This window comes from Muntiacus reevesi, chromosome X (genome assembly GCF_963930625.1).
Source record: "Muntiacus reevesi chromosome X, mMunRee1.1, whole genome shotgun sequence".
Lineage (NCBI taxonomy): Eukaryota > Metazoa > Chordata > Mammalia > Artiodactyla > Cervidae > Muntiacus > Muntiacus reevesi.
The window spans coordinates 43,268,113-43,295,013 of record NC_089271.1 but is presented as its reverse complement, the minus strand read 5'-3'; the positions used below and the strand labels follow the sequence as shown (position 1 = coordinate 43,295,013).

The 26,901-nt window shown below is 35.0% G+C and overlaps 1 protein-coding gene across 15 annotated transcripts in view; it reads right to left on the bottom strand.

Annotated features, from left to right (window-relative positions):
* Positions 1 to 26,901, bottom strand: part of KDM6A (lysine demethylase 6A) — a 179,418-nt gene that overhangs the window by 49,102 nt on the left and 103,415 nt on the right. For 9 of the 15 annotated variants that reach the window (XM_065916544.1, XM_065916546.1, XM_065916545.1 and 6 more), the window contains exons 8-13: positions 25,307 to 25,341; positions 9,663 to 9,756; positions 7,113 to 7,239; positions 1,504 to 1,602; positions 1,141 to 1,360; positions 446 to 580 (exon numbers count right to left, since the gene is read on the bottom strand). In XM_065916544.1, coding sequence (XP_065772616.1) covers positions 446 to 580; positions 1,141 to 1,360; positions 1,504 to 1,602; positions 7,113 to 7,239; positions 9,663 to 9,756; positions 25,307 to 25,341 — 710 coding nt within the window. The remainder of the gene's footprint in view (positions 1 to 445; positions 581 to 1,140; positions 1,361 to 1,503; positions 1,603 to 7,112; positions 7,240 to 9,662; positions 9,757 to 25,306; positions 25,342 to 26,901) is intronic. The other 6 variants (XM_065916548.1, XM_065916557.1, XM_065916555.1 and 3 more) reach the window with 1 other exon arrangement.

Genomic DNA, 26,901 nt, shown 5'->3' with positions numbered 1-26,901 from the left:
TAAGAATCACAGAAGGAAGACAAAAATAGGGTTCTATATATTCTTAATTCATTCCTTCAAATTATACAACTTTACAAGCTGCATACTTTTCAAATCTATGTGGACATCGCTGAATGGTAATTATTGAAAATCAAATGAATCATCAGTGGAGGAATGTGTACCTTCCTTTGAAAAACTTGTTTCAAAAATTAAATAAACAACTGCAGCATTATGTTAAGAAATTTCCTTCAAAACCATGAAAATGCATAAAGGTCCTAAATTGGCACCCCAAAATTTCTTCCCATATCAGAGGGAGTTTTAATTTGATCTAAATTCCCTTCACAATTAAATCAAGAGTCTTTTCATAAATAAAAGCCTCCTGTGCTTAGTAAAATACGCTTGACTACTACAGATTGAAAAGAACCCTTAAAGCTGGGCACCTGCAGAACATAACCCAACTTCTCACCTGCTGTGCTGTGTTCATGGCACCCTGCCTGGAGGTAAGCTCTGCGGGGATTGGTAGGCTCCACGCCTCCTCAATACTAGGAAGTAATTTAGTTTTATTCTGTAGACTACCTTGTGGAAGGTTACACAACTGAGCCTAGGAAAAATTATGTAAAAAGCAAATTTAACACAAGCCTACTTGAGTAAGAGCAAGTCCACTAAATCTTCCTAAATGCTATAACTAATTGTTTTTAAGAAAATAGATCCTTAATTTGGGGTTTCAGAAAGATACTAAGTATAATGAGGGAAACTGGAATATAAACCTTTGTGAGAATTAAAACAAAGCTGAGCTCTGTTTTCAGAGTTCTTATAGCTGTCTTCTCATGAAACTCCAAGCAAGAGTGAAAGACAGTGTTTGTGTTCTTTTCTCTAAAATGCTATGACAACTTAAAAATGTAGACAGTACATAGAAAAAAATTATGTAAATTAATATGTATTAACAGGGTAAATGCACAAAAGAGCATCTTTTTAAAATACTGTATATCTTACTTAAAATGAAAAGTAAAATAATATTACAAGCTATGGTATGTTTACAAAATATGGAAACAAGTTATAGACATCAAAACACAACTAGACAAACTTCCCAGCCACCCTCCTCCTGCCTGAGTGTCATGGGGAAACATGTGCCTTTAAAAAACTGCAATTTAAACATTTTACCTGTAAATACTTAATTCGTGCTGCAAGTGCAGAGGTATTACTACAACTTTTGCTTCTGGTTGCATTTAAGTAGCATTTAATGGCATCCTGAGGCTGGTTGCAGGATTCGTAGAGTGTGCCTAGGTCCATCCAGGCTGCAGCATGGCCATGGTCCAATTGTACAGCACAAATATAGGCCTGTAAAGCATCCATAGGCTGATTTTGCTGTTGATATAGCACGCTGGAAAGAGAAATTAAGAAAAAATAAGTCGACTAAAAAGAATGGCTTAGCTTTATAACATGATGTAAACCACGAAGTACATTATATGTGACGCAACTATCTTTGTATATGAATTATACCATTATTTCTACACAAAGTCTTACCCTATTGAACACCATGTATCTGCACTTGCTTCTGACTTATCAATAGACTGCCTGTAAGATATAAAGGCATCCTGAACTTTCCCAATACTTGAATAGCACCTAAGAGGGGAAGGGAAAAAAAATAATAAAATATGATTAATACACATTGATTAATTAATGTGCTGGAAGACTATGTCAAAGCAAATGAAAATCTAATAAGCAAACAGATTTATGTGAAGTGTGAATATACATGACAATAACACTATAATTAACCCTTCAATAGGCTATATTATAGATTATCTGATAGTGTTTATCACTGCAGCATACTTTAGCACCTGCTAAAATAGTTAAATGCCATATCACTTCAATATAATAATATTGAGAGATACATGCACACCACTCTACTTATACAACTTGATCTCTGGTTTTCTGAAGAGTAAGAATAAAGTTAAAAACCAAGAAAAACATTCTATGTTGGTAAGACTTGCTGAATCAGATTTCAGTTTTCCTTTCTTAAATAATAAAAATAAAGGAAACAACTCTTTAATACACACAAGACACAAACATAAGAAATAATATCAAGCTATCAAAAATAGTATAAAACAGGATTAAGTACAGTACTGAATGACTAGTAAGGGTAGCAAGGTATGATTAAAGTTTCAGGGAGCTGGCATTTTTCTTAATGTAGATGTACCTCATGGATACATAAAACAGTAGGTAAAATTATAAAAATACAGAAAATATATTCTTCATGTTTGTCACTAAGGGAAAAAGGAAAAAATAAAACACAGTCCATCATCAAGGAGTTTACAATTTAACTGAGAAATGAAGACACATTATAAATAGCATGATGCCATATCAAATGGCTAGCACAGATAACTGGTCTGAAAATTTAGGGTAGGGTAGAAGAGACCACACTACACACTACTGGGTTTAGGAAAGATAAGAAAGGAAAGGGTAAGAGTAAAGGATCTGAATGTGTATAGATGCATACTGTTTAGATCAGTGATTTGCAATTACCAGCTAGTTTACAGTAATTTGGCCAAGCAAACAAAATGGGGAAAAAAGACATATATAAACATACATACATACATTTTCCATTAAACCAATATCTGTATTGCAGTTGACTTACTCTGAAATACTACTGACTGAGTAAATAGCAAAAAAAAAAAAAAAAAAAGTAAATGTCAAGCAATCCAAAAGTCTGAGAACCACTGATTCAGGCAGAGAATTTGAGAAAAGGCATTTTGAAATGCTACTTGAATAGCATGAGCAAAACTTATATAAGTTGCATCTTATATCTTATATATATATAAAAGATATATCAGATATATCTTATATATAAATTAAATATATCAGATATTTCTTATATATATGATACCACAGATGTAAGTGGTAGAGAATTTTAAATTCAACCCAAGAATATCGCAAAGTTTGTTCTTCTAACAAGGGGAATGGCACGATGAAAGTATTTTATGGGAATATTTATCTGCTAACAATGTGTAGCAATAAACCAAAAGTGAAAAAAATTATAAACAGTAAAAAAGAAGGCAGCTATATTTACTGGCTTGGAATAGGCCTACATTAGGGTGAAAGTAATGGAAGTGACAACAAAGAAAAAGGAGAAACAATAAACCAAAACACAGATAAAAACTTTGTGACAGACTGATTAGATATTCATGGGGGTAGGATTATAAATTATTTTTTAAGTCTGATAAATAGCGGGGGGAGGGGGCAGAGATGGTGATATCATTGGCAAAAATAAAGGAGAAGGAGATGGTTCAGAGAAGAAAATGATGAATGTGGTTTAAATATGCAGACTTCAACATGAGATGTAGACATTAAAATGGGTAATGTTAGGTAAAGAATAGGAAATATTGTCCTGGTGTTTAACACTTTGAAATGTAGAAATTGATATTTGGAATTCACCCATCTGGAAGAGAGGGTATAAGAACACAGGGTACCTACAAAGGAGAGGTAAAAATAAACCTGAAAAGTGAAGTGAAGTAAAGGTTGCTCAGTCGTGTCTGACTCTTTGTGACCCTATGGACTATACAGTCCATGGAATTCTCTAGGCCAGAATACTACAGTGGGTAGCCTTTCCCTTCTCCAGGGGATCTTCCCAACCCAGGTCTCCTGCATTGCAGGTGGACTCTACCAGCTGAGCCACAAGGGAAGACCATGAGATCACTAATCTTGGGGTTGGGGCAATATAAATAAAGGTGAGTGACAGAAACAGAGGCAGAGTCAGAGAGTGTCTGTAAACTGTTTTATGAGGAAAGAATTCAGGACAAGAGGGCATTAACAATGACAAACAGGGACAGACACCACAAAGAAAAGAAATGCTTACCCAATAGTGGAAAACATGCTCTGTTTGTTGTTCTTAATTAAATCAAAGCCAATCTCAGATTTATAGAGCAAATTCACCTAACTGCTGGGAGGAATAAGCAGTAAATCCCACAACCTATGTTTTCATACTTGATTCCTACAAAGTGAAAGTAGGGAACCAATGTGCCCAAATACAAATTCCTCAATCCAACTACCAAACACTTTTCCTCTAATAAAACTTAAACAGGCTCCCGTGAGACAGTACTGTGTAACTGAAAAAGCTCTAGGTGTTGAACCATGGATCTAGTCCCTGCTCTGCTACTAATTACCTGCATGATTGTGACCCTGGACAAAGCATTTGACTCCTCTGAGTCCCCTTTCTAAAACGTGCAAAATGACAAGGGTGAACTAGGTGACCTCCTGGTCCCTCCTAGCTCTGCTGCTGCTGCTGCTAAGTCACTTCAGTCGTGTCCGACTCTGTGCGACCCCAGACAGCAGCCCACCAGGCTCCCCCGTCCCTGGGATTCTCCAGGCAAGAACATTGGAGTGGGTTGCCATTTCCTTCTCCAATGCATGAAAGTGAAAAGTGAAAGTGAAGTTGCTCAGTCGTGTCCGACTCTTAGCGACCCCAAGGACCACAGCCTACCAGGCTCCTCCATCCATGGGATTTTCCAGGCAAGAACACTGGAGTGGGATGCCATTGCCTTCCCCGTCCTAGGTCTAACATTCTATAATTCTGTGATAACACAGTCAATAACAAAGTGCCAGTTTAACAGCATTACCTCATTATACTTTCATTATGATATACACATGCCAAACAACAAACAAATGCAATCTTCAACACAGACCTGATGCAGAGATAAGTAACCAAGTGCCTCAGAAATATTAGGGTCATCGACTCTCAATGACATTTGAGATCTTCCTTCAGAGCTTTAATAACTTCTAAAATCTAGTTTATTTATAAATATTTTCTCATGACAAAACAGACTTGAAGCAACACATTAGAAGTCAGTAAAAAAAAAAAAGGGTAAGAAATGTAAACATTAAAGAAAAAGTCTAAAACAGACCTCAAATTATATTACAGATAAAAAATACTGAACACCAACATGATAATCTTGAACCCCCAAACAAGAATACGTATCCTTTATCTGAGAAGTCAGCAAAGTATGTTTGGAAAATTCTATCCAGAAAGGTTCAAATAAAAAAAACATCTCAACGATTTCAAATGTAAAACCACTGGTGAGGTGGGAGGACGACACACCTCCTATGGAATAGTGCTCACTGAGCTGAAAATTACAGAATTACTAAAGTAGTAATTTGGGGGAATTCCCTGAAGGCCCAGTGGTTAGGACTCTGGTCTTTCACTGTGGGGGCCTAGGGTTTGATCCCTGATCCGGGAACTAAGAACCCACAAGTGGTGTGGCAAAAAAAAAAAAAAAAAGCAATTTCTGGCATTTCAAAATTATATATTAATTTTGTATGCATAGAATTAAGAAAAAATATATTAAAAAGACATCCACACTATTGTGCTATATTAAACTACTAATCTTTGTCTTAGATCAAAAGAAAAATACTTTCGGTACACATTCCTTTTAATCTATATTAACAGAAATTTTCATTTATAAACATTAACACTAGAGGCATGACTAAGCAAGACCCTACTTTACTACAAAGAGCTCCTTTCGGTCACTATATGAAGCCTCTCACTACACAAAACTAACAGTAGTAACAGAGTGAGCTCCAAAGGCAAATGGTGTTCAATTAGATCATTTATTCCATTTACTAAATAGCCATTTACCAGGTAATAAGATACAAAGATAGTTAAGATTCAGTTTCTGCTCCCAAAGATCTTTAATGAAAGAGAAAGACAAAGTTTGGACTCTCAAGCTTTATTAATGAGCAACTGAATTTAGATGACCTTATAAGCCTGGCAAGGAATTACAAAATTACTACCAAAAATAGCTACTTTTCCACTCAACTAGTATAGGATATTATTAATGAATAATAAAAAAAATTGAAACATCTTAATATTACTCCCTCTCATACAAATATACTTTGCTAAATTTAAAGGAAAAAAATGAAATACTAAAATATAAAATACTAGAATACTAAAATTAATGTAACTATATGGCTAATTCACTCAAAGTAAAATACTCCTATAGAAAAAAAGAAAGGGAAAAAGTTTAAAATTAAAACAAAACAGTGTAATTTCCAAAGAAAACATAAAATTAAAACCTTTAGCATGGGAAGGTTACCTAAGAGATCTAACCTGGGGCTTTTCAACCTCAGCACCATTGACATTTTGTGCCAGGTAATCTTTTACTGTAGAGAACTGTTCTAGTAGCATTCTCCATAGTTGTGATAACCTAAATCTCTCTACAGACATTATGAAATGTCTCCCATGGGGCAAAACAGCACCTTCCCATCCACCCTACCACCATTGAGAACTATCGATCCAATTCTCTTATCAACAGAAAACTGAAGCCTCAAAATATTTAATTCTTCCAATCCAAGATTCCACAAATAGTAGCCAAGACTTGAATCCAAGTATCTCAGATAACTCCTAGTAGACTGATCTTTCTACCATACTGCAAAAGCTAAAACCAACTAAGAACTAAAATACAATCAGATAATGGTCCAAAAATATATTCTATCAGATACATATACATGAGATATATTTCATATAATCAGTAAGCACAGTAAGCAAAATTCAGACAAAGTACAAGAAAATTTTATAGACTTGCAAAAAAATATTTTCACTAATGTCACTTCTCCTTTCCAATGAATTGAATAAAAATGTATCTACTTTCTCACTGTAAAACTTCAAATACAACTATGATTTGCAATCTACAATTAATGTCCATTCTAAGGTAAATATCACTAATCAAAAGGATAACGGGCAAAGTTCCACCAACTACTGGTAGTCATCAGGCAGAATGAAAAATTAATTCTCTGTTCTATTTACATAGACACATGAACACTAGAAATCAAAAGGAAAGGCATTTAAATACCTGAATGAATAATTAGTATCTGGCAAGAGTTTTTGAAAACCAGCAATAATTTAAGTCAAATCAAAATCCAATAAGCAAAATAAGAAATATCTTGATGGACCAGATGACGGTATAAGAAAACCACCACATTCAGAAGTTCTTTTATTTTTTATCTAGAAATCTTCATTATAAAATATTTAAAAGGGAAAACATACTGATCACATTATTAGTAAACTGATATTTCAGATAATTCAAAACTCTTAGCTGCAATAAACAAAAGCAAAACCTAAGTTTCTGATAAATCAGTCTTACCTTCCAAGGAAATACCAAGACTGGCCAGAATTAGGATCTGCTTCCAAGGACTTTTGGAGATACTGAATAGCATAGCTTTCCTTGGTGGCTTTATCTCCCAGGAGATCCACAGTATGATGCATCCAACCTATAGTAAATGATTAAAAACTGTCAACTCAGTCCTAAAAAAGTTTTGTCTTTAAGGTACAGTCAAAGCAATGAAGAACTTTCATTCCAGAGAAATTAAAACAATTTTAAGTATTGACTTGACACTTACTAGATTACAAACTATAGTTCTATTCTCTAATTTTTGTATTTGAAAAAATTTCAAGATATGAAACAAAGAATATAAGATGATAAATCTGATTTACTGTTACATGGAAAACTTAATGTACATTTAAAAATCTCTATTAAGAGGGACGGGATGGAGAGGGAGGCGGGAGGGGGGATAGGGATGGGGAACACATGTAAATCCATGGCTGATTCATGTCAATGTATGGTAAAAACCACTACAATATTGTAAAGTAATTAGCCTCCAACGAATAAAAATGAATGGAAAAAAAAAATAAAATAAAAATCTCTATTAATACCATGTTTACTTCCAAGGAGTAAATATAAAGCTATATCATCAATGATAGTTCAGAGTAGCACACACAACATACAATCCTACCTTATTGGCACTGGCTACATATATTCACAACTCATGTAAAATAAAAATTACAATCATTTGACAATTTTTTTAAAACTCCAAGACTATAAGAAATAGTCCATTCAAATGCTACAGATAAAAATGATACAAAATGGGTAACACAAATCTTTACTAAACAAATTTAGATGGTATACATAATCTCACTTATCTGTGGAATCCAAAAAAGTGAAATACGCAGAAGCAGGGAGTTGAATGGTGGTTACCAGGAGTGGTAAGATAGAGGAAATGGGGAGATGTTGGTCGAAAGAAACAAAGTTGAAGTTAAATAGCATGAGTAAATCAGGAGAACTAACATACAGCATTATGACTGGATGAGAGAATAGATTTGAGGTGCTCTCACCACAGGGGGGAAAAAAAAGGTAACTATGTGAGGAGATGGATATGTGGGACAGCTTGACTGTAGCAACCATTTCACTATGTACAGGTATATCAAAACATCATCTTGTACACCTTAAATAAAACTGTTATGATAAAACAAACAAGCTGACTATGTAAGTAATCAAAACACTAGATCATGGAATACTAGCACATGGAATAATTTGACTTAATGTGCCAGGGAATCATAATTTCAGTTGTGGATCAATTCAAATTCACAAAATCAGCTGTTTTTCATGTATAGTTCACAGTACACAAAACAAACAAGGATCCTTATTTTCTGATATTTATTACAGTTGCTGTGCTCCAAAATAAAGAGGGCTGAGTTATGTTTTATGGAAATATAAGTCAATCACACACTTATTCATCTGTTCCTCCCTTACCTCTCCTACCATTACTACTAAACACAGGACCTAGAGAAACAGACTCTAAAAGGAGTTCCTTAAGCAGCAGTGACAAGCAAGTAGGAAGGATTGATGTGCAGGCATAAATTAGACTCAATAACGGGAAGTATTTTCCCTTTCAAAACCATGAAAAGTTTACCTATACATTCAGCCAAAGAGGACAGGTTTGTGTGCATTTTTGCTACTGACACATTCTTCAGTGCAGCTAAAATGCATAAAAACTTATTTATAAATAATGTGAATTTAAAAAGTTTGTATTCACATTATTAGCTGAATGAGTAAGCTATCTCAAGGCATCAATTTGTTCTTTTTACCTAAGAATACAAAACCTTTTTTGCTGTACTAATAAACTTATTTTAACTTAAATATACCAATTCACATTATCTAAACTCTGCAAGTAATCATTAAAAACAAATACTTGACTATAATTTTTTAAAGTATGGATAACTCATGGAAATTCTAACCAGAGATTAAAGACAAAATTAAAAAATGAAAGTTTTATATGAAAGCAGTGTTTTTATTCTGTATAACCAATCACATAGTATGCATTAATACCATAAAGTGAAAAAATTTAAGCTTAAATAATTTTAAAATTACATTAAAAACAGTCATGCTAACGATTATATTCTTTCATCTTCAACATTACAACAGAACTGCATGTGTAGAGAATCTAGATGCTCCACATTTCTTACATAAAGATGTTTTAGTTAGTATTACTGACAGAGCTATGAAAGCAAGCTCACCAATTACTAAGAGACTTTAGGTAAATCACTTAACTTCATTGAGTTCTAATCGTATCTGGCACAAAGAAAGCATTCAATCCCCCTCACTCATGGTTAAGTACCAGTGTATAATTTTGGGCATTTAAAAGAAAAGTTACACTAAAGAATTGTAATAAGATTGACTGTGAGATAGACAATACTCAGTAGAAGGTGGAAATATGATGAGTTCAGATAAATTCTATCAACTTTAGAAAAGGAAGGAAAAGAAATAGGATACGTAAGTCATGTATTTACCATCAGTAACATGTAAAAAACATTAAGCAATGTACTTATAACACACTAAGTGAATATTATTACATACCCAACTGTTGTAAGACAGTTGCTTTTACTTGTGCAGAAAGGTTTTCTGTCTGCAAAAGTTGTTCATAAGCTTCCTTTGCAGAATGATACTTCCTCTAAAAAGTAGGAAAAAAAGATTTAATGAAAATAAAATTAACATCTTTAAAGAATTAGCTCATGTTAAGTCTTAGACAATATTGATATTTCAGCATATTTTAAAAAATCAACTGAAAGATCAAAGTGCATTACTTAATGTTCCTCTAACTCTAGACAGTTATGGTTAATAGGCCATGTTTCAGAGTATTTAATACCAGTAAAACATTCAATACAACAAAGTATCATTAAAATATGACCTTTGAGTACTTCAAGTTGAAACCAAAGGATGTGAGACAGCATCGTATGTATTCAGTAGAAACCTTATTTCAAATTTTGATCTTTCCAAAGGCTAGTGATATGTGATATGACACTCTCTTGTAATGCTGGGCAGCAGTACTGAGCCACAGTTGCCAGTCAGTTATAAGATCATGAGGGTATAAAATCGATATCCTTCCAACCATTCTGTACCCATACAACCATTTTGATTTTTACCTCAGTTCAATATTTAATAAGTTACATGAGATAGTCAAACTAATAAAAATAAATGAAAAAAAAAAGAATTTGCCAAGTCTTAATAGCTAAAAAGAAAATCATCTGAACCTATTTAATAACATAAATGATGTCCACTTTATTTAACGACACAAATGAAGCTAGCAAAGTATTCTACTTCCAAGTGAATCACCTGTTTGCCTAGAAATACCAAGCTCCAAAGCAACTTAATTTGAACAAATAGAGCACATGTCAAAACTGTTGTTATAAAACTAAGTACAAAAGCCAATGAAACCTAAGTTTAAAAGATACAATCACTGGTATATAATATATCCTATGAAAAAATTACCATACATACATGATTTTAAAGAAAACTCCCATGACTATTGTCTAATGATATTTATAATATATAAGATTGCATGGGCAAAACTCTAAATGAAATCATTTACCCACAGTTCTCACCCCAAAAGTACTAATATGACTGAAACCCATTATTGCTACAGTCTGAAAGCTGAAGACAACTCCTCCCCATCTCTCCAAAAGGGGGAAAGTCAACAAAAGAAAACTTCATAAATATTATTTTTAGAATACAATTGGCAGAACAATGGATTTAAGTGGCTATGTCACCGATAGGACATAGCTGGCTGAGCAAACAAACCTTTCTCCCCCAAAAAGTAGAGACATAAAACTAGTTGTGTGAGCCTCAGGCAAATCACTTGAACTATGATTCAACATCCATACAACAGATGTAATGCATGATTTTTCTTTTTTTTCTTTTTCCATTTATTTTTATTAGTTGGAGACTAATTACTTTACAATATTGTAGTGGTTTTTGCCATACATTGACATGAATCAGCCTTGGATTTACATGTGTTCCCCATCCTGATCCCTCCTCCCGCCTCCCTCCCCATCCCATCCCACTAGGTCTTCCCAGTGCACCAGCCCAGAGCATTTGTCTCATGCATCCAACCTGGGCTGGTAATCTGTTTCACTCTTGATAGTATACTTGTTTCAATGTTATTCTCTCAGAACATCCCACCCTCACCTTCTCCCACAGAGTCCAAAAGTCTGTTCTGTACATCTGTGTCTCTTTTTCTGTTTTGCATATAGGGTTATCGATACCATCTTTTTAAATTCCATATATATGTGTTAGTATACTTTATTTATTGGTCTTTATCTTTCTGGCTTACTTCACCCTGTATAATGGGCTCCAGTTTCATCCATCTCATTAGAACTGATTCAAATGAATTCTTTTTAACGGCTGAGTAATATTCCATTGTGTATATGTACCACAGCCTCCTTATCCATTCGTCTGCTGATGGGCATCTCTGGCTGCTTCCATGTCCTGGCTATTGTAAACAGTGCTGCAATGAACACTGGGGTGCACGTGTCTCTTTCAGATCTGATTTCCTCAGTGTGTATGCCCAGCAGTGGGATTGCTGGGTCATATGGCAGTTCTATTTCCAGTTTTTTAAGGAATCTCCACACTGTTCTCCATAGTGGTTGTACTAGTGTGCATTCCCACCAACAGTGTAAGAGGGTTCCCTTTTCTCCACACCCTCTCCAGCATTTATTGCTTGTAGACTTTTGGATAGCAGCCATCCTGACTGGCATGCAATGGTACCTCATTGTGGTTTTGATTTGCATTTCTCTGATAATGAGTGATGTTGAACATCTTTTCATGTGTTTGTTAGCCATCTGTATGTCTTCCTTGGAGAAATGTCTGTTTAGTTCTTGGGCCCATTTTTTGATTGGGTCATTTATTTTTCTGGAATTGAGCTGCAGGAGTTGCTTATGTATTTTTCAGATTAATCCTTTGTCTGTTGCTTCGTTTGCTATTATTTTCTTTCAATCTGAAGGCTGTCTTTTCACCTTGCTTATAGTCTCCTTTGTTGTGCAAAAGCTTTTAAGTTTGATTAGGTCCCATTTGTTTATTTTTGCTTTTATTTCCAATATTCTGGGAGGTGGGTCATAGAGGATCCTGCTCTGATTTATGTCAGAGAGTGTTTTGCCTATGTTCTCCTCTAGGAGTTTTATAGTTTCTGGTCTTACATTTAGATCTTTAATCCATTTTGAGTTTATTTTTGTGTATGATGTTACAAAGTGTTCTAGTGGTTGACCAGTTTTCCCAGCACCACCTGTTAAGGAGGTTGTCTTTTTTCGTTTGCATATCCTTGCCTCCTTTGTCGAAGATAAGGTGTCCATAGGTACATGGATTTATCTCTGGGCTTTCTATTTTGTTCCATTGATCTATATTTCTGTCTTTGTGCCAGTACCATACTGTCTCGATGACTGTGGCTTTGTAGTAGAGTCTGAAGTCAGGCAGCTTGATTCCTCCAGTTCCATTCTTCTTTCTCAAGATTGCTTTGGCTAGCTATTTGAGGTTTTTTGTATTTCCATACAAATTGTGAAATTATTTGTTCTAGTTCTGTGAAGAATACCGTTGGTAGCTTGATAGGGATTGCATTGAATCTATAGATTGCTTTGGGTAGTACAGTCATTTTCACAATATTGATTCTTCCAATCCATGAACATGGTATATTTCTCCATCTGTTTGTGTCCTCTTTTATTTCTTTCATCAGTGTTTTATAGTCTTATATATATAGGTCTTTCACTTCTTTAGGTAGATATACTCTTAAGTATTTTTTTCTTTTTGTTGCAATGGTGAATGGTATTGTTTCCTTAATTTCTCTTTCTGTTTTTTCATTGTTAGTGTATAGGAATGCAAAGGATTTCTGTGTGTTCAATTTTATATCCTGCAACTTTACTATATTCGTTGATTAGCTCTAGTAATTTTCTGGAAGAGTCTTCAGGGTTTTCTATGTAGAGGATCATGTCGTCTGCAAACAGTGAGAGTTTTACTTCTTCTTTTCCTATCTGGATTCCTTTTATTTCATTTTCTACTCTGACTGCTGTGGCCAACACTTCCAAAACTATGTTAAATAGTAGTGGTGAGAGTGGGCATCCTTGTCTTGTTCCTTACTTTAGAGGAAATGCTTTCAATTTTTCACCATTGAGGATAATGTTTGCTGTGGGTTTGTCATATATAGCTTTTATTATGTTGAGGTATTTTCCTTCTATTCCTGCTTTCTGGAGAGTTTTTATCATAAATGGATGGTGAATTTTGTCAAAGGCTTTTTCTGCATCTATTGAGATAATCATATGGTTTTTATCTTTCAATTTGTTAATGTGGTATATTATACTGATTGATTTGCAGATATTAAAGAATCCTTGCATTTCTGGGATAAAGCCCACTTGGTCATGATGTATGATCTTTTTAATGTTGTTGGATTCTGTTTGCTAGAATTTTGTTAAGGATTTTTGCATCTATGTTCATCAGTGATATTGATGCCTGATCTTTCTTTTTTTTTTTTTTTTTTGATGCCTGATCTTTCTATCCAGAGTTCTTCTTAGGATTAAATGAGATAAAGAGCTATGGAAATAAGGAGCTCTATGTCAACACAGGGAAAAATTGCAAGAACGTCCATTGAGATTAATAGTTATTACATAAACTTTTATTCATCAGGTTATGACTTCCCTTTTAAACATTAATCTGATCTGAAAAAGTAAATTAGACAGTTAGTGAAGGGTAAGAGTCAAGTTATTCAACTGAGTTCCTTCAACTGGTAAGTATTTGTTGAACACCTAACACATAACAGAAACTGCTGGGACTACAGGTGAGAATATAGATATGAAAACAAAACTTACTGTACTTTGTACAGTAACAATATTGTACATGGTTATTTCCCAGAAGCAGACAAGCTTAAGAGTACTAGCAGATTGGGCAGAAAAGGCAGAGACAAGCAGACAGCTTCACAAAGACCTTCCTAAACCATGTTAAAATACTGTAGACTATATCCTAAGACAATGGGCTACCACTGAAATGAGTTCAAGCAATATAATCAAATTTATATTTTAGGAAAACCACCTACTGGAATTACCTCAACAAATGCTAAAACATACTTCCAAACACTAGTAATAATTATAATATTAATAATAATAAACCATCAAACTTGAAAAACTGGATGGACCATACTGAGAAACCATGTTTTATTTCTACCTCCTACTATATACAAAACTGGCACCCACATTAAAGACCTAAATATGAAATGTAGAAGTATATAAGTAAAAGAAGAAAATATTTGGGAAAAAATTTATTCGACTTGGCAAAAAGCACACAAATCAGGAGGAGGAAGGATCTGACTTGAAACACATAAGGAGAAAAATAGGCAATGGACATAAAAACCAACATGTAAAAGGTGAAAACATGTAAAGTATAAACCTCGAGAAATCAGAAAATGCAAATTTAAATGAAACACTAGCTTCTACCAATTAGACTGGCAAACATAAAGTTGGGTAGTTCTTAGTATTGTGGGGATATAAAGGGAAATACTCATGCCTTGCTGAAGGGGATTTACTCATGGAACTAGGTGTGTAAATATGCTACAATCTAAACATCTCATTCTGAGGATATATCTATACACCAAAGGAACCTTCCCATAGGTAATATTGTAAATGGTACTATTTATAGTATCAAGGAGATGGACAACTAGGTCTATCTCACTAGGTGAGTAGAAACGTAAAATATGATGGATGTTCACAGCAGAACATTAAGTAGTGACTATAAGTGGCATACAAAAGCAACATGAGTTTATGTGTAAAGGTATTTAGTAAAGTTTTGCCTCCGGTAACGCTGCAGTAACATTCCACAGACAGCATTAAATTCTGGATAAAATACAAAAATCAACTTTCTATCAGAAAGCACTGAAAAGTAACCAAAATTAGGCAAAACCAGAGAAGTTAAGACTTGGAGGAATGGAATGGCACTGGTTCAGTAACCTGATGTTGACCTGAAGGCAGGCCCCAACTGGTATTTGGTTGGCTAGACCTCAAACAGAAATTGGCAATCTTACTAGCTTGAAAAATAAGAGGAAAGACTTTGAAGGTATCACAAGAGCTAAAAGTGAGTGAAGAAGAAACAATCCCAGAAAAGAAAGAGAGAGAGAGAGAATATCAACTTCTGCAATTAAACTGCTCAAATTCCTGGTTTACCACTGAACTACACAGGAACACAGCAGACGTCCAGCAGCCTAAAAGAACTAAAGAAAGAGAGATTTAGCTGCTGTCCACCACAGAGATCACAAAGTTTAGTGTGTGACTTGAGCAAAGTTAAAACTGCTATTAAAACAAAAAATCAACTTCAGAAAAATATAACAAAGTCACTCTTCACAACACATTATTCATGATACCCAGGATAAAATTATCAGGCTTGTAAGAATCAGTAAATTTTTACTCATGCTCAAAAGAAAAAGAAATGAATGAAAATCAGTCATGAAATGATTCAGATGTTGCAATTTGCAAATAATTTTAAAGCAGCTATTTTAATGAAGTTCACAAAAGAAAAAGAAAACAATCAAGAAGAAATGGACAAAAAAAGCCAAAGCACAGAAAAATAAATTAAAAGAGAAACAAAAGGAAATTCTCAAACTGAAAAATACAAATTTAAAATTAAAAAAAAAAAAAGTTATTGAAGGACTGACTAGCAGATTAAAGACTTTAGAAAAATGAACAAATTTGAAAAGAGGTTGGCAGAAAGTATCCAGACTGAAGCAAAACAGACAAAAAAGGGGGAAAAAAAAAAGCCATCCAAGATGTACAAGATAATAACACAATATCTACCATACCCATAACAGGAGTCCAAGAAGGACAGAAAGAATGGGGCAGAGAAAATATGGACAATATAATGGCTGAGAACTTTTCATAATGGATGATATTAAATCCTATATCCAAAAGACCAGGAAAAACACTGGTAGAAATATAAAGAAAAAACCAATACCTAAGTACATCATAGTCAGATACTTAAGAAAAATGTAAAAAGAACCTTGAAAGTAGCCAGAAAAAATCCACAAAATACGAAGGATACAAGAATGACAGACAACTTTATGTAATCATATCAGTGATCAAATTAAGTATAAATGGACTAGATATTCAAACAAAGAACAATAGAGACTGCCAGAGCAGATTACAAAAGTGAAAGAAAGCCATAAACATAATATAAGATTTGCACTTTTTCCTATAAGGACTCAAATAGACTGAAATAAAAGGATGAAAAACATACGATGTAAACTCTAAATATTAGAAAGCTGAAGTGATTAGATTCAGATCACATTAAGAAGGCTTCAAGACAGAGCACTGCCAGAGATGAAGAGGAATATTTCATAATGATAAAGGACTATCAGGATGACATAACAATAACAAAGCTTTTTAAAAAATTGAGAAGACTGACAGATCTAATGCTGATAAAATACTATTTGTCTATAAAATTTATTCCAGTTTCACCAACTGTCCCACTTTTCTGGTCCAGGATCTAATTCAAGATTCCACACTGTGTTCAGTTAGCATGTGTCTTTACCATCCTCTAACCTGAGATAGACACTCAGTCTCTGACTTTTCATTACCTTGATATTTAAAGTACTAGCTGATTATTTTGAAGAATGTACCTTTCAAACTAGTAAGTACCTTGTGGAAAGATATTCAACGTTTCTCATACATTAATTAAAATTCCACAGGAGAAAGAGGTGTCCCCTTTCCCCCATTTATTTATTCAACTATTCATTTATAGCAATATGAGCTAATATATTTTATTTTGTAGTGAACACCATTATTATAATTATTTTGTTCCTAAACTTGTGTCCGATTCAGTGATTAGAAACCTATTCCCCTCAAGTTGGTCTTGAATCTTTTTGTGTGCCTCATCATTTTTTGAGCGCTCCCTTACTTTTTGGCACCATGAAGTATTCCAGGGCTCATCTTGTAGGTTCCCTCCCTAAGCTCTGGAATCACACACTTCTCCCCAAGAACTTTTGATTTCTTTCACCAAAGAATCAAATTTAGAAGCAAAGATCTGGATGCTAGAACATTCACTGCTGTGGAGGGGGGCCATGCTTCTAGGCACTCACAGCAAACAGAGCTACAACACATACACACATACTCTTCCATCTGTATCTATTTCTATTCAACTCTCAATTTCTGTAAATAACCGTATATTTAGTTTTTACTCCAATTCTAATCCAGTATCAGAGTTCAGTCTAGCCTTTTTCTTTTCTTACTTGTAAGTTCTCTGACAGTGAAAATCTAGTCCTCATTATGCATAATACATTTACTTAGGGATAAGCAAATATCCTTAATGCCAAATTCAGACTTAAATTGAAGAAATTAGGGAAAACCACTAGACCACTCAGTTCAGTTCAGTCGCCCAGTCGTGTCCGACTCTTTGTGACCCCATGAACCGCAGCACGCCATGCCTCCCTGTCTATCACCAACTCCTGGAGTCTACCCCCTTAAGACAATACAGCAGAAGTGACAAATAGATTCAAGGGATTATATCTGGTAGACAGAGTGCCTGAAGAACAATGGACTGAGGTTCAAGACACTATACGAGGCAGTGATCAAGACCACTCCTAAGAAAAAGAAATGCGAAAATGCCAAACAGTTGTCTGAGGAGGCCTTACAAATAGCTGAGAAAAGAAGAGAAGCAAAAGGAAAAGCAGGAAAGGAAAGATATATCCATTTGAATGCAAAGTTCCAAAGAATAGCAAGGAGATATTAAGAAAGCCTTTCTCAGTAATCAGTGCAAAGAAATAGAGGAAAATAATAGAATGGGAAAGACTAGAGATCTCTTCAAGAAAATTAGATACCAAGGGAACATTTCATGCAAAGATGGGTACAATAAAGGACAGAGATGGTATGGACCTAACAGAAGCAGAAGACATTAAGAAGAGCTGGCAAGAATACACAGAAAAACTATACAAAAAAGATCTTCATGACCCACATGATCCAGATAACGACAATGGTGTGATTACTCACCTAGAGGCAGATACCCTGAAATGCAAAGTCAAGTGGGCCTTAGGAAGCATCGCTATGAACAAAGCTAATGGAGTTGATGGAATTCCAGTCGAGTTCTTTCAAATACTAAAAGATGATGCTGTGAAAGTGCTGCACTCAATATGCCAGCAAATTTGGAAAACTCAGCAGTGGCCACAGAACTGGAAAAGGTCAGTTTTCATTCCAACCCCAAAGAAAGGCAATGCCAAAGAATGTTCAAACTACTGCCCAATTGCACTCATCTCACACGCTAGCAAAGTAATGCTCAAAACTCTCCAAGCCAGGCTTCAACAATATGTGAACAGTGAACATCCAGATGTTCAAGCTAGATTTAGAAAAGGCAGAGGAACCAGAGATCAAATTGCCAACATCCGTTGGATCATCGACAAAGCAAGAGAGTTCCAGAAAAACATATACTTCTGCTTTATTGACTACACCAAAGCCTTTGATTGTGTGGATCACAACAAACTCTGGAAAATTCTTAAAGAGATGGGAATACCAGACCACCTGACCTGCCTCCTGAGAAATCTGTATGCAGGTCAAGAAGTAACAGTTAGAACTGGATATGGAACAACAAACTGGTTCCAAATCGGGAAAGGAGTACATCAAGGCAGGATATTGTCACCCTGCTTATTCAACTTATATGCAGATTACATCATGCAAAATGCTGGCCGGATGAAGCAGAAGCTGAAATCAAGATTGCTGGGAAAAATATCAATAACCTTAGATATACAGACGATACCACCCTAACGGCAGAAAGTGAAGAACTAAAGAACCTCTTGATGAAAGCGACAGAGGAGAGTGAAGAAGTTGGCTTAGAAGTCAACATTCAAAAAACTAAGATCATGGTATCTGGTCCCATCACTTCATGGCAAATAGATGGGGAAACAGTGGAAACAGTGAGAGATTATTTTTTTGGGTTCCAAAATCCCTGCAGATGGTGACTGCGGCCATGAAATCAAAAGACGCTTGCTCCTTGGAAGAAAAGCTATGACCAATCTAGACAGCATATTAAAAAGCAGAGACATTACTTTGCCAACACAGGTCTGTCTAGTCAAAGCTATGGTTTTTCCAATAGTCATGTGTGGATGTGAGAATTGGATTATAAAAAAGCTGAGAGCCAAAGAATTGATGCTTTTGAACTGTGGTACTGGAGAAGACTCTTGAGACTCCCTTGGACAGAAAGGTGATCCAACCAGTCAATCCTAAGGGAAATCAGTCCTGATGCTGAAGCTGAAACTCTAATACTTTGGCCACCTGATGTGAAGAACTGACTCATGTGAAAAGACCCTAATGTTGGGCAAGATTGAAGGGGGGAGACGAAGAGGACAACAGAGGAGGAGATGGTTGGATGGCATCACTGACTTGATGGACATGAGTTTGAGTAAGTTCCGGGAGTTGGTGATGGATAGGGAAGCCTGGGGTGCTGCAGTCCATAGGGTCGCAGAGTCAGACATGACTGAGCAACTGAACTGAACTGAATAGTTACAGAAAAGTTACAGAATTTTTATCCATATCCCTGTGAGAAAGTAATTGTAGTTGAAGATTTGTTTACAGTTCTTTTCTCTCTAGCATCTACAATGATGATTTGCTTTTACCTTTAGCTCTATTATTACAAGGCATGATATTAACGTATTTCCTAATAGTCAATCAACTTTGTATTCTCTGAATGAATACCACTTGCTCATAGTGTATTTGTTTCATGAGGTAATGGATTGTTTGCTAATATTTTATTTAGTATTTTTATACTAACATTCATCAGTGATAACAGTGGGTACATTCATTCTTTTTTGTACTGTATCAGGTTTAAGTATCAATGTTACATATACTTTCTTCAAAAATGAATGAGGGAAAAAAAAAATGAATGAGGGAAAACTCTGTGTGAAAGTTCTTCAAAAATTTTAACAGAATTACCATATGATCCAGTAATTCTACTTCTGAGTATATATCAAAAGAAAGAGAAAGAAAAAATGAAAGCTGGAACAAAAACAGGTATTTGCACACTCATGTTCATAGCAGCAATATTCTTAACAGCCAAAAGCTGAAAATCAACTGACAGATGAATGGATAAACCAAATGTAGTGTATACATACAATGAAGTATTACTCAGCCTTAAAAAGGAATGGAATTCTGGCACATGCTATAGTATACACAAACCTTAAAGACATTATGCTAAGCGAAATAAGCCAGACACAAAAAGACAAATACTGTACCATTCCACTTACATGAGGTACCTAGAATAGTCAAACTCACAGAGACAAAACGTGGAATAGTGGTTGCTAGGGGCTGTAGGGAGGGAGGAATGAGGAATTATTCTTTATTGGGTACAGAGGTTCAGCTTAGGAAGATGATCAAGTTTTAGAGATGGACAGTGGTGATAGTTGCACAATAAAGTGAATGTACTTAATGCCACTGAACAAATGGTTTAACAAGTGGTTAAAATGGTTATGTCATGTACATTTCACAATAAAATAAAAAAGACATCAAAGAACTATGGTCCATAAGTGATTTTTAGAGTCAGACTTTTGTTTCTATTTTATCTCAAAAATACACAATAGAATCAGTAAGTGCAGAAAGGACTTTATGATCAAACACATGTCTCTCAAGGTCAGGCAGAAAGCTATTTATAAGCCCCTGATTATCCTGTTCAAAAAAAGGAGAAAGAAATTAGAAAGCTTTTCTCTTTTTCTAATGCTCTGGAACAAGCTACAGAGTACTTGAATTATCTGGTCTTTGAAGGTTTGGTAGAATTCTCCTGTAAAACCAACTGGGCATGGTACTTTCTGTGTGGCATTACTTTTCTCTTTTCATGAAAAATGGATTTTTATAACTTTTCTAACTCTAATGAAGTCAATTTTGCTAGTCTGTACTTCCCTGGGAAATAGTCTACTTCATTTACGTTTTGAAATCCATCCACATAGAGGTCTGCTAAGTAGTCCCATATGATTATTCTAATTTCTTCTGTACCCATGGTCATCTTATTTTGTGTATCTGTGGTTTACCTCATTTATCCACTTAATCAAGTTAGTCTGTGATTTATCTATTTTGTTAATTTTTTCTAGAATAAAAACATTTTGACTTCATTTCATTAGATCTACCACTTTTCTCTTTTAATACCATTAATTTCTTTTTAAAAAATCTTTCTTCCTCACAATACTGTTTTCCTTACATTGATTTTTGTTTTGTTAACACATTTCCTTACACTGAACTAACCTTGAATTCATGGAATAAACCCTAGGTAATCAGGACATACTTACTGCATCTTTAAATGTTTGCTTAAATTTTTCTTTCTTTAGAATTTTTGAACTTCTATAATATGCATAAATGAAACCAATCTATAATGTTTCAGTAATAACTATGGCTGGATAGTTAGAAGGCAAGGTTAACAATGAAACTAGTAATTCTTACCAATAGTGTTAACATTATTTATAACTATCTCTCACAGGAGAATAGTTAAATTAGTTACACTACATCTCTGCCAAGGGATGTAATACAGATCAACATGTATTAATAAGGAATGATTTCCAAAATATAATACCAAGTTTAAAAAAATAAACCAATTTAAACAAGATCAAGAGAGAACATACATAATGGGCTATTATTTCAATAAAATAAAATATATGCAAACATACACATAGATTTGCTTATATATACAACAAGTTTCTCTGGAAGGATATATAAACACTGATAATGGTAGTTGGTAGCTTTTGGCAGGGGACTAGATGGCCAGGGAAAAACAGTGAGAAGGATACTTCACTGTGTATTCTTTCAGGCACTTTCATTTTGGATTATCTATTCATAAATAAGTAACACTAATAACAAAATTAAAAGGGAGAAATCCTTTACCTTTAATCTTTAAGTTTATTTAGAATTTAGATGGTGACCTATTCAAGTCATTTCATAAATAATCAAGAAAAAAAAATGAAAGCCATTAATACTAGTAGGAAAAAATGATACTATGGGGGTCTCAGCTAATAAAATGAGAAAGATAAATTAAATAAATGATATAAATATCTAAGAGTAAATCATAATAATTAAAAGATGCTTGCTCCTTGGAAGGAAAGCTATGACAAACGTAGACAGTGTAATTAAAAGCAGAGACCTCACTTTGCCAGCAAAGGTCCGTATAGTCAAAACTTTGGTTTATCCAGTAGTCATGTACAGATGTGTGAGAGTTGGACCATAATGAAGTCTGGCACCGAAAAAATGATGCTTTCAAATTGTGGTGCTTGAGAGTCCCTTGGACTGCAAGGAGACCAAATCAGTCCATCCTAAAGGAAATCAACCCTGAATATTTATTGGAAGGACTGATGCTGAAGCTGAAGCCCCAATACTTGGACCACCTGATGCGAAGAGCCGACTCACTGGAAAAGACCCTAATGCTGGGAAAGACTGAAGGAAACAGGCGAAGGGGGCAACAGAGGATGAGACGGTTGGATGCATCACCAACTCAACGGATGTGAGTTTGCGCAAAATCCAAGAGATGCTGCAGTCCTTGGTGTCACAAAGAGTCTGATACAACTTAGTGAGTGAACAACGACAAAGATGGAAACAACTTAAGTGTCTGTCTACAGATGGGATCGAGAAAATGTGGTATATGAATACAATGGAATGGTATTTCACCCTTAAAATCAGAAGGAAATCTTGTCATTTGTGACAGCATGGATAAACCTGGAGGGAATTATGGTAAGTGAAAAAAACCAGGCAATGAAAGATAAATGCTATACAGTGTCACTTCTGTGTGGATTCTTTTTAAAAAGCGGTGAGGTGGGGGCTTGATCTTCTAGAAGAGGGGATTTGCAAGTGTCGCCAGGAGGTGAGATGGAAGAAACAGGGAGAGCTTGGTAAAAGGGTACAAACTTTTATTTGTAAGATAAATAAGGTCTGAGGGTCAAACATATAATATAATGACTACTGCTGATAACAATGTATTATACAACTAAGTTTGTGAAGAGAACTAAAATGTTCTCAATGCTCCACTTTGAAGGTGTGAGGTGATGGGTGTGTTAATAATTCAGTGGGGGGAAATCACATATATATCAAATCATCACATTGTACACTTTAGATAGGTATGTAAGTCTGTTTTCCTTAATTTTTCACCTGAAAATAAAAATCCTTGTTATAAGCACTGAAGCAGAGATTTCTCAATCCTTTCATCCGCTTATAGTGTCAGCTTCCTATCATCTAATAATTACATACTCTGCCTAGCACGAATTTTTTTGGTTTTGTTTTGTTTAATCTTAATGGGCACTGAAATTTATCAAATGAAACAATCAGTGGTGGAAGGGCCCTGTCCCCACATTACCTTCATAAGATTCAAAACAATTAATACCAACACACGACTCACCAGAAACAATGAAAACCAGAGGACAATGGAATGTAATTTTTAAAGCAGTCATATAAAATAATAAAACCAGAATTCCATCTCCAGCCAAAAAAACACTCATTAAAAAGAATGGTTAGATAACATCTGTTTTACCTAATGAGCGATGAGGGAAATCTCACTAAGAGCTATGAAAGCTGGGGGGAAAAAAAATCAGAGCTCATCCTTTAGAAGGCAACAGAAATCTCCTGAGGCAATGAAAGCAGAAGGAGCTAAGGCTCCAGAGAAAGAACTTTGGAGAAGCAGCTTATTTCTATAGCTGCTTTCACCCTGGGGCCTTTACTGATTCAGCAGTTGACAAGGAGGCAGTGATTAGCACTGGCAGGTAAAGACTCTGCTCCACAACAAGCACGTGATTCTCAAATGCACCCTCTTAAGCTGGATAAAATCCCTATATTAGTAGAGTATCCAAACCTGACTGTGCATCAATTCTGACTCAGTAGACATACACACACCTGTGTGCATGTGCGCAAGGAGGGTGGGGGGAGAAACCACAGCAGATGGGAGGTATCCAGCAATCAGATGTTAATTTTTTTTTTTTAGACCACCTCATGGTGGCTCTGAAACAAAACAGACCTTAGAAATTATCTAGAAATATGACAGTACTTTATTTTCCTAAAAAGTTGTTATAAAAATTATATTCTGGGTAAACTATGATTATGGCAGGAAATGGCAGCCCACTCCACTATTTTTGTCTGGAAAATCCCATGGACAGAGGAGCCTGGTGGGCTACAGTCCATGGGGTTACAAAGAATTGGACATGACTGAGCACAGCACAACAGCAGCAAACTATGATTACCTAATATTTAGCCTCATACCAACTTACGCTTGATTTTCCTGTGCTATGCTTAGTCGCTCAGTCATGTCCAACTCTTTGCAGCCCCATGGACTGTAGCCTGTCAGGCTCCTCTGTTCACAGAATTCTCCAGGCAAGAATACTGGAGTGGGTAGCCTATCCCTTCTTCAGGGGATCTTCCCAACTCAGGAATCAAACCCAGGTCTCCTACATTGCAGGCGGATTCTTTACCGACTGAGCCACCAGGGAAGCCCAAAAATACTGGAGTGGGTAGCATATTCCTTCTCCAGGGGATCTTCCCACCCAGGAATTGAACCGGGGTCGCCTGCATTGCAGGTGGATTCTTTACCAGCTGGGGAAGCCCATACCACTGCTTACCTAGACTAAATGTTTATGTGTTATACCCTATATCATGTAACTAAGCAAATTCTGCCATATATAAAAATATGTTCTAAAATAGCTTTTTAAATACAGCAGCCATGGCTTCCCTGGTGGTCCAGTGATTAAGACTCTGCACTTCCACTGTGGGGGTCACAGGTTCCATCCCTGGTCAGGGACTAAGATCCAACATGCCTTGCAGCATAGCCAAAAAAAAAAAAATTAAATATAGCAGCCATAAAAGTACTGGTGACATAAATGACATAAAGAGGTTACTAATATGCTTTTCAAATGGTGATATACGGAAGGGATATTTCAATCTTAATAAAAAGTGAAACTAAGAACAATGCATTATAACAACCATCTATAACATTCTGAAAAGAAACCTAGGCATTTCACATCAAGAATATGAGAAAGCTTCTCAAATACAGCCATTTAAGGCTAATGATAGTTTGAGTTTAATGGGTTCTTTGTATACAACAGGAACTCTGTGTAATAACTGTAACATGAATGCAAAATCTTGACCACATTTAATGAGTATTATGTAAGCAGTGCCCAGAACTCCATTAAATTATCTGTGTATCTGATTCCACTTAAAATGGTAAGAGTGTTTTAAAGTAAGCTAAGTTAAAACACTTACCTGGGTTTCATATAAGTGGGCAATGTGAAATTGAACTGCAAAGATGAGAAAATAAGTCAACAACTGTATTACAGTAGTGTTTGGGTAAATTTAAGTAAGAATATAAAATATAAACACTATCTCTGCTGCATAGATTTAAGTAATTTCAGAACATAACTTATTCTTAATAAAATATATAAGCATACAAGAACATGATAAGAAACTACATGTATTCATTATTGGTCATTACTAAATTCTATCAATGTAATTATTAAAATTAACATTAAAATCTGTAGCAAGTGAGTATACTTAAAGTTCAAATGGCAACATTAAACAGATATAAAATATAACTTTTATAATCTATACATTTCACAAGATGGTATTTAAAACCTCAGTTAAAACTCAAAAAAGAAAGTATTTGATTAAAACAATGAAAAATACTCTTTTTAGTTAATTTCATTACATATTTCATACTAATGTTTACGAAGATGTCACAATAAGTTGCATTTCTCTATCAGTTCTTCAAAAAAATTTTTTAAAAGGTCAAACCACTTGGAAAGCAAGAATAATAAAGAATACCAACATTAACAAGTACTTCTGGAAAATAAAAAATATACGTATCTCAGCTTTTATTTCCAGCTCTTCCTGATACTGCACCACCAGAATATGAATGATTCAATGAAAGCAACAGTGAATCAGGAATCAAAACTGAATTCTGGCTTACTTAAATAATGATTTTCAACCTCCAATGACAAATCATTTTTTTAAAATGTTCGATCTACCTGGATTTCATAGTTGGCTTTCAAGGAGTCTGGGAGCTTTTCAAAATTATTATGTATAATATGTATCTGGATCTTTAAAAATAAGGTCTATAGCTATCATCAAATTCTCATTGGTATCATAAACTTAACTCTCACACTGACTCCGATAACTGTAAGATTCACCTGAAATGCTAGTTAAAAATAGATATCCCTGAGATTGTATTCAGTGAGCCTGGGGCAAGGCCCGGAAAGGTACCTTTTTATTTAGTTCTGGTATTAACAAAGGATTTTGACACCTGTTCCCTACAGCAGCACCTAAGAATAGCTAAAGTAAATATGCATAAAGCCCAAAACAAAATATATAATGAACTTTAAAACCAAACATTTTTGGATCAAAAGTACTGCCCTCTTCATGCATATCATTAAATATCATAAGCAGAGATGAGACAAAATAAAAATATCATTTTTAAAAAGATGAAAATCAACTTTTTGTGAAAAGTACATAATAAAAATAATAATAAAAGTTCTACAGATATAAATATCCTCTCCCTTTACCTGTATCTGTTGAGTGGTTTTCTTATTTGCTAGTCCCCTTTTTCAACACAGCTCTCTTTGAGAGTTCTAGTACAAATATCACCTGACTATATCATTAGAGAATGAGGAAGAGATGGAAAATATATGTTTATCTCCCCCCCTCCCCGCCCCCGTCTTCTTACTCCTCTAAGAAAGAAAAGATGACATGGAAGAAAAGATAAGTAGCAATAAGGTAGCATTCTATTTCCATCCCAAAGTTCCTCCAGGCTCAACAAGGGCTTTCCTATCCCAGAAGTTACTAAATCCAGTATCATCTTTTCT